Source organism: Ammospiza nelsoni, chromosome 20 (assembly GCF_027579445.1).
Source record: "Ammospiza nelsoni isolate bAmmNel1 chromosome 20, bAmmNel1.pri, whole genome shotgun sequence".
Taxonomy (NCBI): domain Eukaryota; kingdom Metazoa; phylum Chordata; class Aves; order Passeriformes; family Passerellidae; genus Ammospiza; species Ammospiza nelsoni.
In genome coordinates, this window is record NC_080652.1 from 2,420,280 (window position 1) to 2,436,267 (window position 15,988).

Here is a 15,988-nt window from a genome sequence, read left to right on the forward strand (position 1 = left end):
TGGAAAGTGCCTTCAGGGGTTCTCATTGTGTACCCCAAAAGTACAGAGCAAAACAGCCCTTGAGTAAAAACAGCAGCAGCACCCCCATCCTGCTCCCTGAAGCACTCTGTGTTCACAATAACCCCCCTGCTTTGATCTCTTGCCAAGAATAACACAGACAGTCTATTCAAACATCTTTAATGACATGATACAATTAAAAATATCTAACGTGCAACTCAAAGAAATGAATATGAAGCTTAAGTCTGTTTCCACAGCCCTCTAAACTTGACTGACAGGTTCCAAACCTTCATTAATTGGTCTGAAAATGCATGAATACCCCAATATTATGGGGTGTGTGTGTCCTATATTATCAGTTGGGAGCACAAGGGACGAATAATCAGATTTGAAAGGATTTAGGTGCCATGGTAGCTTTAAAAATCCTGCAAGGCTCACCACTGCATCTGTGAGCATTTACATTTCTGTTTAAAGTGGTCTGAAAAGCCTTGGAGACACTCATCCCTGAGGCTCTTAACAGTCTGTGTGTTTTAAGGCTCTGAAGCAGTTGAGAAGAGAGCTCTAAATGCCTCAGTCAAAGGACAGTGCTTGTGAATTGATCCCTTTTCTTCACAGTAACTCAGAATTTGTACAGCACCTCATCTTTCAGATGTGCAGAACAGACCAGAGGAGCTGGAATGACTGCAGGTCCCAGGGGAATCCTGATTATTAGATCATAAAGTACCTCTGGTCATGGTGAAATATGAAAGTGACAATTAGGAAAGCTTCTGTTCCTGAGTCTGCTCTGGTCTGAAGGGCAGTGTCAGCTGAGACACTTCCAGAGTCAGCAAGAGAAGCAGGTCAGTGCAAATGAACAAACAGGTGAGCCTCAGCCCAGCATGAGCCCAGCTTTAGCAAATGTGAAATTAAATGTGTTCATTTGAGTCCTTGCTAAACAGTTTAAATTGGCAATTTAACCCTGTGTGGCCATGACTCAGCTGAGAGACAAAACCTCAGCTCTGTGTCTGTGCCCTTTGTTTCTCCTTTGATCCTCTGCACATTTTGTAGAGGCCAAGACTTAGAAGGGTTGGTTTTGAAGGATTCCTGGTCAGCAAGGAGCGTTCATTGGAAGGGACACATGGCCATCATCACTGACATGAAAGCACAGACAGATCAGGCAGAAGATATCTGGAAGCAGTTGGCTCTTACATTCTGACTGTGTTTTAATGCCCTTCCAGTCCTCACTAATGGCAATACTGCAGGTATCATCTCTCAAGAGGCCACAGAAGAGGACAGAGCACATTTTTCAGACACCACCTCTTCTGATTGGAGAGGATTATACAGCATTAGCTTCACAAGAGCTCAGGGCCTGCCTGCTCAGAGGCATCATTTCAGGTCTGACATGAGTAATCCCAGCTGTAGCCCAAGGAAGAGCCATGCAGGCTGTTCTTGTTTGGAGAATGAGTAGCTTGCCATCCACCAGGAATTCCAGACTTCCTGTGGAGCAGCTCCATTGTCTCAAAGTACAGCAGTGCAAGTACCAGCAAGTTGCTGGGAGCCCTGCAGGAAAATCACTTGCATCCTCCAGTGTGATTTGTGTCTGGACCCTGTTAACTGTGCTGTGACAAGTGCTGAGTCACAGAGAGCCATCAGTCATCGAACACGCTGCTGTTCCTGTGGCTGGAGCTGCTCTCCTTGGCCATCACTCGGTACGAGATGCGCAGGAAGGAGCCCACGAGCAGCACCACAAAGAGGATCAGGAGCAAGGACCAGACCCCCGGCTCAATGCCCTTGAGGAAGCTTGGGCTGTCCTGGGGGATGCTGCTGCTCAGGCTCAGCAGGTACCCAAGAGTCCAGGCAGATGATCTGTCACCCATCTGTTGAAATAAAAAGGAGAGGTCAGAAGAGAAGGAGGTGGCCTGGACCCCAGCTGTGTTTGTGTGCATGGCCCCAAGGCTTTGGATGTATTACCTGAGACTGATGCAAGGATTTGGCTTGCACTGAGGAGCTCTCCCACTCTGAGTGCCCTGAGAGCACCCACAGGCCTCAATGGCACTTCCACCCACACCTCTGCCCACAGGCATGGGCACTCCATGTCAGCTCTGGGCAGCCCCCTCTCTCCTGAGCTCTGCTGTAGAGGAGTGCTGTTCTCTGCTTACTGATGGGTTGTTGTAGTGGATCTCAAGTCTGCATTGTGGATAGTTGTCTCTCTAGCCCTGGCTGAACCTCACACCTGTGAGGTTTAGGTTGCTTGTGTCTGCCTTTCCAGGCTGGGCTCCCTGGGGGTCCTGGACCTACCTCATTACCTTGCTTTTTCTGATGGCCATTACTTGGCCCTGCTCAGGGACCATGGCTGTGACTGTCAGTTGTGAAGAGGTCTGGGAACAAGCTTTCTTTTCTTTTGTGAAGGGAATGATCTGAATCAAATCCCACTGTCCTTAGGGCCTCCAGATCATGGAGCAATTTCAGACCTTATTAGAGATTAGGTTAGATTATTTGTTATTAGGAAGAAATTCTTCTCTGGGACAGTGATGAGGCCCTGGCACAGGGTGCCCAGAGAAGCTGTGGATCTCTGAAAGTGTCCAAGGCCAGGTTGGACATTGGGGCTTGGAGCAACCTGGGATAGTGGAAGGTGTCCCTGCCCATGGCAGGGGGTGGAATGGGAAGAGCTTTAAGTTTCCTTCCAGTCCAAAACCAGTCTAGGATTCTATGATTATAAGATATTTATCAACCCTCATGAGTATGAAAGTGGTTGCAAAAAGGTTGGGAAGCACCTTTTGGCTCAGGAAATGTTACCAGCAGCTTGTCCTTAGCATTAAGTGGAGATCAAGCTATACTTCCTTCCCTGTCAACAGAGGTTTCTAAAGATGGTGCTGATCCAGAGAAGATTTTTGACCCATGTGTTTTTCAGAGAGGCGAAGTGTCATCTCTGGTTCTTTGACACTGGTTTACCACAACTCTGAATCCATTTTACAAAACTGTCCTGCTGGAGAAGCCCAGCTGGTTAGGGCCTGTCAGTGTGGGAGCAGGCTGGCTGTGCTGGGAGCAGCCTCCTGGTCACTGGGAGCACTGGGCTGTAGGAACTGACCTTCTGGAATGCAGTCCAGGCAGGATGCTCAAAGTCAAGTGTGTATCCTCTTGTACTGAGATGGAGGATGAAGGCAGACACAGTGCAGTAATCAACAAGTGTATCCAGGCTTGCTTGGGACTCCTTAATCAGCTGGTGCCATTTCCAGAACAACAAAAAAAAGAAGATGGGGGAGAAAAATGAAAGAAGTAATTACTCAATAGCTGAATTTCAGGCCTGCTACAGCCTCTCCTTTCCTGGTCTAAAACTGACTGTGGGACTGGAGGAGGGGTTTGTGTCCTGTGCAGACTGAATCCACATTTCCTGCACTCACTGGGCTGTGGGGTAGAAATCCATGTCATCTGTTCCTTTGTTCCCATCTGACTAAGCCAGATCCAAGAGCAGCAGGACTGACAGCCAGGTTGTCCTGCTGGTGAATTGCTTGGTAGGATTGATTCCCTGCTCTCTAATTAGGCTGAGCTGATGCTGCAGCCTTTCTCCCACTGGAACATTGGGATCTTACTCCTCCTTCCAGAAGAGAATGCTTTAGGGGATTGCTTATGGCTCATTAACAAACCCTGGAGAAAGTGCCCCATTTGAATGTTACTGTGGATGCTCCATCAGTGTAAATGCGAATGAGGGTGACCTCATAACCACCAACTCAGGGAAAGAAGTGACAAACTCCTTCTGGCTTGGGCTCCATGAGCCCAGGTGAAATGGGAGCAACCCTGGAATCTGAGTGGATGTGTCTCCTGCACTTAAGGACAGAAGGATAACAGAAAGACCAAGGCGATGTGCAGGAGTGAGTAGACAACCTTCATGTTTACTCCTTAAAATACTGTAAAAGGTATTTGTGGTTTTTCCTTTTGTGAGGTCCAGGTGTTACCAGCAGCAGCTGGGATTTGAGAGGAAGGAAAATAAGTGGAGACTGTTTCTTCAAAGTAAAAACAAACAAACAAAAAAACTGAAGAAAAGCTTCACAAAAAAACAAAACACAAAAAATCCAGACAAATCCAAATTTTTCCCTGAGGGAGCCAGTAAGTTACAGCTCTGTCAGTCTGAGCCCTGAGGGCTTTTGCAGCAAACTGTTCCTTGCTTCCCCCCGTCCCTGCACACTGAGTTACTCCACAGTTACCTCTTTGACAGACATCCCACACAGCCTCTGGACAGCCTGGCCCAAGTCAGCAGAAGGTGCAGTTCCTCTCAGGAAGTCCATGGCCTCAGAAACCACCTACAAGAGCAGCAGAAATAATAATCAGTGGGACTGTGCCCTGTGTCCTTGCCCTGCACACCAGAAAGTGCCCCTAGGGAAGTGAGGGGCAGTGGCGGAGCATTGCCAGGGTGCCCTTGGGGTGCAGGGTTGGTTCCAGTGCCTTGGAAGGGCTCAAGGGACATGAGCAGAGCTGGTGCTGTCTGGAGATGGAGACAGCTCTGTTCCCAGTGTGCATCCAGCAGCATTCCTGGGCCTGCCTGGATAAGTAGACTGGTCATAGAATCAAAAAATCATTGGTTGCAGGAGATGTCTAAAATCAAGTTCAGCCATTAACCCAGCACTGCCAAACCCACCACTAAACAATGTCCCCAGGTCCCACATCCTACACAGCTTTTAAATCCCTCCAGGGATGGTGATTCCACCACTGCCCTGGGTAGTCCATGCCAGGGCTTGACAACCCTTTTGGTGAAAGAATTTTCCCTAATATCCAATCTAAACTTCTAGCACAGCCTGAGGCCGTTCCCTCTCCTCCTGTCCCTGTTCCCTGGGAGCACAGCCTGACCCCCGGCTGTCCCCTCCTGTCAGGAGCTGTGCAGAGCCACAAGGGCCCCCTGAGCCTCCTTTGCTCCAGGCTGAGCCCCTGCCCAGCTCCCTCAGCCTCTCCTGGGACTCCACACCTTTCCCTGGACATGCTCCAGCCCCTCAATGTCCCTCTTGCAGCAAGGGGCCCAAAACTGAGCACAATATCCATGGTGCAACCTCACCAGTGCTGAGGACTGGGAGATGATCCCAATGCTCCTCGGTACCATGTCCATGGCAGACTCAGGAGCAGGGAGCTGGGGAAATTTCCCGTTACCCTCCCTGGAAATGCCCTCAGCTTGTCCTAGGATCTTGAGCTACTCCTGGCTTAACAATCCAATGACTTTGGCCACTAAGTCTAAGTTCTCAGGCAGAAAGGTGCTTGTGGTGCTGGCTCCTGCTCAGCACTCACTCCTGACTGTCCCATCCCTGCTGGCTCCTGCTCAGCACTCAGCCCCTGGCTGTCCCATCCCTGCTGGCTCCTGCTCAGCACTCACTCCTGGCTGTCCCATCCCTGCTGGCTCCTGCTCAGCACTCACTCCTGACTGTCCCATCCCTGCTGGCTCCTGCTCAGCACTCACTCCTGACTGTCCCATCCCTGCTGGCTCCTGCTCAGCACTCACTCCTGACTGTCCCATCCCTGCTGGCTCCATGGAGCCCTAGAGTTGGTCTCAGCAGCAGACATTGAAGACACACAGATGGAAAAAGCTTCCCCCCAGTCCCTGTGGGAAGCCAGTGGTCCATGTTTGAACAACTGTGTGGCAGTGAGGAGGAAAGGGTAGAAGTGTCATGGTCTGGATGTTCCCACTGTATTGATTAATGGTCAAACTGGTCCCATTTCATGGGTTCATCATGCCAGTTGCTTACCCCAGTGTAAATGAGAACTCACCAGAAGCCTGCTCTGAAGGGGCTTGAGGCCACTGCTGAAGAAGCTGCAGGAGGAGGAAGAGTTGAGCAGGCTTTGCATGAGGTTCATGCAGGCTGTGGGGTTGCTGGAGCCCGTGATGTTGAAGACCTCCTTGGGGCCAGGGATGTCCTGTGTGTCACCACTGGCACCACAAGGCCCAGCATGCACCGACTGCCACTGCACCTCCTGGGAGTAGGTGAGGGGCCAGCAGGGATTGGACACGGTTTTAGCACCTCTCTGATCCTGGAGGCAGAATAAAACAAGGAGCAAGAGAGGACATTGGCATCCAGGTCTTCACACAGGAAGACAGAATGTAACTTGGTTAGGAACAGCCTTCCCCAAGCACCACAGCACTGAGATCAAGCAGGGAGGCTGTGAAAGCTTTGCCAAATCTTATGGCAAATCTTGAGTCAACCACAAGGCCCAGGCAGGTCCCAGCTGGGCTCAGGGTCAGTGACTGGAGCTGCTGAGAGGTGATGAGTCCCAGCCTGACCACCCTCCCTTAGAGCACAAATACAATTCCATGCATCCTGTGCTCTTTCCAGTTGCAAGAAGGAGGCTGTTCTGATCTGCCTTCCAGATGGTTCAGCCCCACAAGAATCAGTGGTTCTTATCTCTAGTAATTTAGCCCTATAACTGTGGTGAAATTGGTGTCCAATGTGTGATATTCAGGTCTCAAATAAGGGCAAGTCGTGTTTACAAGGAAAAAAGTGAATGGGCAGGGAGCAGTTAATTCCTGAAAAAAATCATTTTGATGAGGACTATGGTGATTCTTGAGCTTGTACTATTTTATACTACTCTTTTCCTCCCTCCCCATTCCCCAAGTGAAATAAAGTTTGGAAGAACCAAAACACTGGCATGTTTTCAAAATGAAATACTGCTCTTTTAAAGATGCTTCAGGGTTAAAGTCAGCAAAGGAAATACCCCAAATGGAAGGTCCCAGTTGGGTGTTTCCATTCTAGGATGGAGGAGCAGTTCCTGGGAGCCAAGGCAAGCCTTGCCTCTCCTCACCCTGAAGGTGATGTTGACACCTCTGAAGAGCAATTTTTTGCTTGTGTGTGTTAAGTAGGAGCCAAACAGAACCTGTAAGGAGGAAACCCTTGAACTGGTCCCTGTGTGTCTGCTTTACAAATGCACTGGGGTTTTCCAATATATGTAAACAGCCTCTGCTAAAGAGGAATTGACTTTAAAGTGATCGACACTTTACCCACACTTTGTGCAGCTGCCATTTTGTGGTGTTGTGCCCCTGAGCAGGCACTGGATGAGCAGAGAGAGCAGACACTCACACTCACCTGGATGAGCAGAGAGAGCAGACACTCATACTCACACTTACCCTCCCACTCACCCTCACTTGGAGGAGCACAGACAGCAGACACACTCACACTCCCATTCACCTGGATGAGCAGACACTCACCCTCCCCCTCACCTGCAGGAGCACAGACAGCAGACACACACTCACACTCACCTGGAGGAGCACAGACAGCAGACACTCACACTCCCCCTCACACTCACCTGGAGGAGAACATACAGCAGACACTCACACTCCCCCTCACCTGGATGAGCAGACCCTCACACTCCCCCTCACCTGCAGGAGCACAGACAGCAGACACACACTCACACTCACACTCACACTCACCTGGAGGAGCACAGACAGCAGGCACTCACACTCATTCTCACATTCACACTCAGCTGGATGAGTAGACACTCCCCCTCACACTCCCCCTCACCTGCAGAGGCACAGGCAGCAGACACTCACACTCACTCTCACACTCACACTCACCTGCAGGAGCACAGTCACCAGACACTCACTCTCACACTCACACTCACACTCACCTGCAGTAGCACGGTCACCAGACACTCACTCTCACACTCACACTCACACTCACCTGCAGTAGCACGGTCACCAGACACACTCACTCTCACACTCACACTCACACTCACACTCACCTGCAGTAGCACGGTCACCAGACACACTCACACTCACTCTCACACTCACACTCACCTGCAGTAGCACGGTCACCAGACACACTCACACTCACTCTCACACTCACACTCACACTCACCTGCAGTAGCACGGTCACCAGACACACTCACACTCACACTCACTCTCACACTCACACTCACCTGCAGTAGCACGGTCACCAGACACACTCACACTCACACTCACTCTCACACTCACACTCACCTGCAGTAGCACGGTCACCAGGCTGCTGCGGAGCCGCTCGGTGCCGTGGCAGGGGCAGTGCCGGGTGTGCACCCTGTGTGTGTGCCCGTAGAGCTGCAGCCTCACTGCCTCCTCTGGGTTCTGCTGCTCCTCTGGCAGCTTGGATGTGAGCTGTGCTGAGCTTCTTCCCACAGCCAGGACTCCTGCCATGCCCTTCCTGGAGGGGACCAACTGGCCTTGCCAGTCATACTGACCCAAAAAGAACCAGAGAGGTCAATCCTTGAGACTCCTGCATCTCAGTCACAGCCAGTGCCACCATTATTGCACACAGAGGGAAAGCAGCTCCATGGTGCCCACAGCCCACCTCTTTTTTGCCCACAGGACAAGGATGCTGAAGCAGTGGCTTTGGAGGGAACAGAGGAGCCAGTGTACAGAGCCCTCCCACAGCCTGTGGGGACAAACAGGGCTGCCCAGGCTGGCTGGCTGCACTGGCACTGGTCCCAGCAGGCAGGAGAAGGTGGAGAGGGTGGTGGGGAGTGACAGGGACGTTTCCAAGAGGGCAGATATGGGTTTCAAGTGCTGCCCTGATACTAAAGTGATCTTTCTGTCAGAGGAACCCTGTGGCATCATCTCCTGCAGTCCTGCAGAACTGACTTTGGCAATGCTGAAGTTCACAGCACGGGCAGGAGAGTTTAATGGGGTAAACACTCTGTGCCTGGCTGGAGGAGGTCTGACCATCCCCTAACCAGAGTGTGCTTGCTGCTGGTTATCAGAGCTGCTTTTCATATCCCTGATGAGGAATAACTCAGTCTAACCCACCTTTCTCTCATCCTCTGAGTTCTCTTTGAGATCCTTTGGCTTGAGAAGTGATGGGTGAAACAAGAAAACTGAAATTATTTTCTTTTTGTTTAGCAACTGCCTTCTAAATACAGAGCAGGCCTCCCTGGTGTCTCACTCTGAGAGAGGCTTTTCTTTGGCAGCAACAGAATCTGCTTCTCTACCATCCACAAGACTCCCCATGGGACAGCTGGACTCCAGTGGGAATCCCACAGCACAAACAGCAGCTCCTGTTTGACAGAGGCACTGAGCTGCAGCTGCAGTGGAATTCTTGGTGATGTCCCATGGCCAGGCTGTGTAAGGTCATCCAAGTGAGCATCCTGGATGTGCTGGCCAGAAAGCCCCAGGTCTGATGGGACAACTATCATGGATAGTTCATGGAAGGATGCATGGATAGTTCATGGAAGGCCAGAGCAGAGATTTGGTTCTTCAGCCTAGTTATTATCATGGAATCACAGAATGGTTTGGGGTGGGAGGAATACTAAAGCCCATCTCATTCCAACCCCCTGCCGTGGGCAGGGACACCTCCCACTGTCCCAGGCTGCTCCAAGCCCTGTCCAACCTGGCCTTGGACACTTTCAGGGCTGGGGGTATGGGGCAGCCACAGCTGCTCTGGGCACCCTGTGCCAGGGCCTCACCTCAACCAGCTGGTGCTGGATCTAAGGTGCCTCCTCTGAAAGGCAGTGGGAGTTGTGCTGAAGCATTGTTTTAAGTACAGGGGTTTACCCATCCCACCACTTGTCTCTGTGGCTCTCTCTGCTCAGCCCAGCCCTGTGTGCCCCAGGGAGAATCATCCTTTACCTTGAAGAAGTTCTCCAGGACATAGTTAGCAGCAACCCAATTGAATGCTTCTTCCTCTGGGCTGGACAGGATTTGTGCCCCTTGAAAGCTGAAGGGGGATGACTTCAGGGTGCCAGTCAGAGCCGCAAGGAGACTGGCAGAGAGGATGGGGTGGGTGAGGCTAAACACAAAAGAAAAAGAAAGCACATTTGATGTTACAGGACCCTGCCAGGAGCTGCCTGCAGTGGGGCCACACTGCAGGGCTTCTGCTGTGTTCCCTACTTTGGGAGTAGCCCCAAAACCACAGTGACAATCCCACTCCTGCTGCTGCTTCCCTCTCCCCTCACATGGCACTGGGGGCAAGAGCAGCAGAGGGATGGTTTGAACAATTGTGCCAACATTTAAGAATTTAGGACCTCAGTACCCTCTGTCACTGAGGAAATCCTCTGGCCCTATCCCAGTGGCCTGGTCCCATCCAGACCTCACTTTTCCCTAGTGTCTAAAAGGAGATAAATGTCCCAGTGATGCGACTGAGAAGAGGGTGCACAAGAGTGTGGGATAAGGGGAACCTTCCCACCACCATTTCCAGTGTGCTGACAAGAAACACTCCTGCAAGCCCGCGTGGGCTGTCACACAAACTGAAACCACGTGAGCTTCCAGACTGATGGGTGTTTTCCCAATCACTAATTGTGAAAGTGTAATTGTGAAGGAGACACTGCCAGCCTGGCAGCAGTTGCAGGACTGTCATCTTCATGGCTGCCTGGGGCAGCACATGGAGACACAGCCCTGCCATGCTCCTCTCCTCAGGGCCTGAGGAAGGTTTACCTGGCTAGCACATTAGGGGTGGCTCAGCCTGCAGAGCAGCTGTTACAGGATGATCCTGTGATGTGTGCTGATCTCTGGGTGTGCATTTGCAACATTCACTCACTTCAGCTGCCTCATGCTGGCAGTGGCTCCCAGGTACAGGGGGGTTTGGCTGTGCTGCTCTGCTGGGATCTCGTTCTGGGCCCAGTTCAAACATGGCTCCAAGCTCTTCCCAGCTTTCTGAGGAGAATCTGAGTAGCTGGAGATTCCTGGACCTGAGGACCATGGAACAGAATGGAATTTCAAGGAAAGTTATGGGAGAACTGTGAGAGCTGTTACCCCAGAGATTGCTGTCCTAGGACATGGTTAAGACAGAACCTGTCACAGGTGGAATGAAGGAGGTCTTCTGTCACAGACATCTTTTATGAAAAATCCTTTCCTCAGGATTTTTCCTCCTGAGAAGCTGAGAAGCCTCAGGAACAAAATGGAAACAATGATTATCTGCTGCTGTGGAATGCAACAGGTGCATCTGTGATTGGTCTCATGTGGTTGTTTCTAATTAATGGCCAATCACACTCTGCTGGCTTGGACAGAGAGTGCGAGAGCCTTTGTTATCATTCTTTCCTATTCTATTCTTAACTAGCCTTCTGAGGAAATCCTTTCTTCTATTTTTTTAGTATAGTTTTAATGTAATATATATAATAAAATATATAATAAAATAAATCAGCCTTCTGAAACATGGAGTCAGATCCTCGTCTCTTCCCTCATCCTTGGACGCCTGTGAACACCATTACAGTCTTCCAGGTATCCATCCTGCTAAAATATGGAAGTGAGACCAAAATGTGCATAGAAATCGCAAATTACACTAAGACTACCCTAGCTCTGCAGCTGAGACATCTATACCAGCCACATGACTGTTGCAACACCTGAGGCTGTCTCAGCCCACAGAGGAAGAAGTGTGGCTTCAGTTGCTATAGAAATAAGCAAAGGACACAGAGGCTGATGTGTCACCTCTGTCCCCCAGCCACTGAGCCCTGCTGGCCCCTTCCTAGAGGAAGCCAGGGCTTTGCAGAGGGAAACTGTGTGCCAGCCTTGACTCATTTTTCCAGCAAGTCAATGGGGTCTTAAATGTTGGTTTTGAAGGAGAGTGTCCCTTCCCCACCCTCCTGACTCCCTCAGCAGGTGCTTTGCTCTCTGTGGCTGTGCTGCCATGCAGGCAGGGCCACTCACACCTGGGCTCCAGCCCTGCCTGGGCCTCTTGTGCTGCTGCTGGCAGCAAACAGAGCTGCTGCTTAACCCAGCCACTGAATGAGGGACATGAACAAGGCTTCAGGGAGCCATTCTTGCATCTTCTGTGGGTGATTTGTGCTGTTTACAGCCTGCAAGGGCACAAACCCTGCTCCCTGCTTGCTGTGCAGCTGCCCTCCCACAGCACACTGCTGCTGAGGGCTCAGTCCTTCCCAGCATCCCACTACAACCAGGCTTTAACATCAAAGCAAGATTAGGAGATAGGGAAGGAAAACCCCATGCATTAATCCATGAAACCCTCTCAGCTGGCATTGGCAGGGCCAAACTGATCCAAATTTGTGAGGAAAACCCCCAAATTCTCTGAAATGGGACACCTGGAGGCAAGCTGAATTCATGCTTGTGCTGTCAAGTGCCATATGGGGGATTGGAGTCTTTTCAGCTCTGTTGTCCTGGAGCTACCCCACTCACTGCCCAGGGCACAGCCAGGAGGAGGCAGAAGATACCAGGAGTCATCCTGCAGTCAGATTTGTCTCCATTGCTGTTCACTGCCTCTCCTGGGTGAGAAGCTCCAGCAACCTTGGCTCTACCACATCCCCTCTGCCTCTCTCCATGCTTCCCTGCCCGCAGCAGCCCCCAAATCCTCACACTGCTACTGTCAAGTGCCTGATGCCCAGCTGTGTGTGGCTAAATCTGCCCAGTGGAGAAGAGCCATGCTGAAAAGAAGCAACTTGTGCTCCACCATTTCTGTGCACAGCTGGGTGGTGCAGGAGCCAAGGAATTTATGGCACTGGTTCATGCACAGGTCTCTGTTTTTGCATCCATTCCATGGCAGTCTCACAGGCCACTGAGCAGGAAATGGGCACCTTACCTTGCACAGGACAGGAACTGCATCCTCTGATCACGCCGGTCTTGTTTGCCTTGGTGGTTGTCCACTGGTAGATGAAGAGGATGGTGCGGGATGGGCCAGCGTCCAGAACAATGCCATACTGGAAAAACCCCAGAACATTCCACTGAAAAACACTACTGAATGCATGCTGATTGATATTGTAGGGTTACCCAGCATATACAGGTATTCTGGGTGGCCCCTGGGTCTGCACTGCAGTGTTTGAGTTTGCTTGTTAACATTCAAAGAGCAGGCAAAGCCAGAAGATGATGAAGATTTGCAGGGAACCATCTGCATTTCTGAATATATATGAGGAACAGCAGGAGTGGAGAAACGCCCAGAAATACATCAGCCCTACAGTGGCATGTGCTGGAGCTGCTCCTGAAACCAGGCAGAGGGCTTCCCCTGAGAGCTGAGCCACCTGGAGCTCAGGAAAAACAGGTCCTAAAGCAGTGGGAGATGGCACTGTACGAGTTCTCCACGGATTCTGGGACTCAAACTGCTGCTGATTGGTTTGCTCAGGCTTTTGTGCAGGGATTGGAGAGCTGCAGCTCACTTGTCCCAAGGAGCCCTGCGTCTCTTCGATGTCCCACTGCAGTGATGGTGTGACACAGGCTGGGTTTGCCCTGATGTGTGCAGAGCTGTGGGAGCTGCAGCAACCAGCACAGACACTGTACTGCACAGCAGCCCTCAGAGACAGAGATGATGTCTTGGCAGGAAGGGCAGCAGCAGTGGACATGAGCAGCTCAGCTCCTTGTCCCCTCACAGCTCTCTGTCATTGTCCTCAATGTTTGTCTGTTTGCTGCTGACCCAGCCTTGCTGCTCCCAGTATATGAAGATGAGCAAGCGGAGGCCACTGGACTACCCTGCAGCACACCTCTGCATGTCCCCACCCCCAAAATAGCCCCAGGGGCAGCCTGGGGCTCCTCTGCTCCTATTACATGACCCCAGTTTGGGATATCTCCTACCCAGGCAGGAAGGAAACCCATGAGCTGCATGGCAGTGCGTGGTCGAAGCTGGATCTCACCCACAAACAGAGCTGGGACTGAGTGGGAGGAGAAACCTCCTGAGAGGTTGATGTTAATGCCACCAGAAGGGTTTCAGCAGCAGACTGAGCTGGCTGCAGGCTCTCAGTGAGGCTGGCTGCCTGCTGCCCTCCTGGAGCTCCCAGTTGCACCAGTCTAGGCACCCAGGCCAGGGGCTGGGGCTGGGCTGGAGCAGCAATGCGGAAGGGAAGGAGCTGGAGCTCCCTGCCCGAGCCTGCTGGCACCCTCCCACACCAGTGACAGCTCGGCTTTCTAGCAGGGACATGTTGGCTGCTGCAGAAGAGGAAGAAAGGAATGGCATTGGTGGAGAAATATGGATTGTTTTTTTTTTTCCTTCTTCAGAAAATTAGAGGTTGCTGCTGGGAGCGCAAGGGAGAAGGGGAGGGATCACCATCACCACATTTATGTCCAGCTCAACAGCAGGAAAGGGCACAGAACAAGGAGAAATAGGGGGGGTTTAGCCCAGTTTTGTTTCTGAGAGGAACATGGAGGAGGGGTGCTATCTCTAAACACACAGGATAGCCTCCTTCTGTTGGGTTAAACCATGTGTGCCACTGAGCTCACCTCAGCAATGGAGCATCAAGAGACAGAGCAGGTGGGCATTAAACCCCCCAGACCTGACCCTGCTGTGAGGAGCACGCTGGCTCTTTGGTTGAAATCAAGACAGGACCAAAGAGAAGAAGGCATGAAAGCCCATTTGTTTTTAGGACAGAAGCAGCAGTTCAGGGGCACATTCCTACTGACTTTGGAGAGGGACCTAGCACTTCCCTGCACTGACACCACTGGTTGTTTGTTGCTCTGGGGCAGCTCCTGCCATGGGCTGCCTCCCCTCAGCCTGCCCTGAACATCCCCACTGATCCATGGACCATATCCAGCCTGTATTCCCTGACCAAAGTGCTGGGCTTGTTTCTGGTTTGAAAACCTACAGCATGTTAAAAGATGCCAACCTGTCCTGACAGTGTTGTCCCAGTTCCCTCCTCAGTTTGTAAGCAGTTCAATAATAAAATAATGCCCAAAGCAACAAATCAGCCCAGCTTAGCTGCCTGTCTCCCCCTGGACAGCCTTACCTTGGTCCTGAGTGGGGCCATGGGCACATCTTTGGTGGAGACACAGAGCAGCACGATGCCCGTCAGCCCCGCCACGATCACCAGCCAGGGGGGCAGCAGCTCTCGCCAGGACATGAAGGGAGCTGCTCTCTCCTCTCCCCACAGAGGAACCAAACCGGCTGCTTGTACAGCCTTTAAAAAGAGCAGAAAGGCGTGGCCGGGGCCAGGCTCTGAGTTCAGCCCAGCCCCAAGCCATAGGGACCGCAGGGAGCGTGGGCCTGGCTGTGATGTGTCAGGCTGCTCTGCTTTCCCTTCCATCCCTGCTGCCCAGAAATAACAGGAGGGCTCCGTGCCCGGCCCGTGCAACGGCACCGCTGCAACCTCGAAACTGCCCCAGGCACCGGGGCTGAGGTAAACACAAATGTGGGCTTAGCTCAGCTGGGTAATGAGCAGAAAGCAGCCAAAACTCATCCCTTTGGTATTCCACGTCTGGCAGTGTGAGCTTCCACATTAGAAGTTGGGGAAACTGCTTGTCACTGGATTTACTTTGTTTCTGAGGGCTTGAGCCCCCCTTCCTGACAGCCTCCCTATGGAAAATAAGCAGGGCTCAGGCTTCATGAAACACACGCCTGCTTTCTCCTGACAGCGCCACAAAGTCTCATCCCTGAAATGGAAATTGTGAACAAAACTCTGTGGCTGCTCACACTGAGGCATTTGGCTGATTGCTCATGTCCACAGACTGGTCATGGATCTGAAAATCAAACCAGGAATAGAAAAAGGCCACTTCTCTGTTTTGGTGACATTTCCTCTTTTCATTCCTGTCTGCCCATGATCAGCCAGGAGGGAAGCCTCAGACACCCCCAGAAACCCTGAATTTTGCTGCAGAGGAACATGGAATCACAGAATCTCCTGGATTGGAAGTGACCCGCAAGGATCGAGTCCAACCCCTGGCCCTGCAGAGGAACATGGAATCACAGAATTTCTCGGAAGTGACCCACAAGGATCAAGTCCAACCCCTAGCCCTGCAGAGGAACATGGAATCACAGAATTTCTCGGGTTGGAAGTGACCCACAAGGACTGAGTCCGGCCCCTGGCTCTGCACAGGACACTCCACAAGTCCCACCATGTGGGAGCTCCTGGAGCAGGTCCTGTGGGGAGCTGCTGAGTTGGTCAAGGCTCTGGAACATTTCTCTAGTGAGGAAAGGCTGAGGGAGCTGGGCCTGTTCAGCCTGGAGAAGAGACAGCCCAGAGGGGATCTCTCACCATATCGATGTGTATGAGTGTCTGAAGGGCAGTGCCAGAGCATGGACCAGCCTCTGCTGGACAAGAGGCAGCACTGACACCCAGGGAGTTCCACCCAAACATGGGGAACAATTTCTTTCCTGTGTGGGTGACCAAGCACTGAACAGACAGCCCAGAGAGGGTGTGGAGTCTCCCTCAC

The 15,988-nt window shown here is 51.8% G+C and overlaps 1 protein-coding gene across 1 annotated transcript; it reads right to left on the reverse strand.

The window, feature by feature from the left end:
- Positions 1 to 1,622: 1,622 nt before the first annotated feature.
- On the reverse strand, positions 1,623 to 14,698 carry LOC132082347 (ectonucleoside triphosphate diphosphohydrolase 2-like). The gene is made up of 9 exons (XM_059486593.1): positions 14,569 to 14,698; positions 12,441 to 12,558; positions 10,449 to 10,599; positions 9,542 to 9,701; positions 7,925 to 8,152; positions 5,722 to 5,982; positions 4,176 to 4,271; positions 3,062 to 3,193; positions 1,623 to 1,850 (listed from the first exon to the last, which is right to left on the reverse strand). Exons 1-9 carry the CDS (start codon positions 14,680 to 14,682, stop codon positions 1,623 to 1,625), a joined length of 1,488 nt encoding a protein of 495 aa, XP_059342576.1. The 5' UTR covers positions 14,683 to 14,698.
- Positions 14,699 to 15,988: the final 1,290 nt, after the last annotated feature.

What these genes read in the sequence shown, in the direction of transcription:
- LOC132082347 (XM_059486593.1), bottom strand. Translation starts at nt 14,682, where the DNA reads ATGTCCTGGCGAGAGCTGCTGCCCCCCTGGCTGGTGATCGTGGCGGGG. An exon ending in GCCAGCATGAGGCAGCTGAA is followed by an intron (nt 9,702 to 10,448) that starts GTGAGTGAATGT and finishes TTTTGTGTTTAG; the next exon opens with CCTCACCCACCCCATCCTCT. An exon ending in CCCTTCAGAGCAGGCTTCTG is followed by an intron (nt 4,272 to 5,721) that starts GTGAGTTCTCAT and finishes CTGCTCTTGTAG; the next exon opens with GTGGTTTCTGAGGCCATGGA.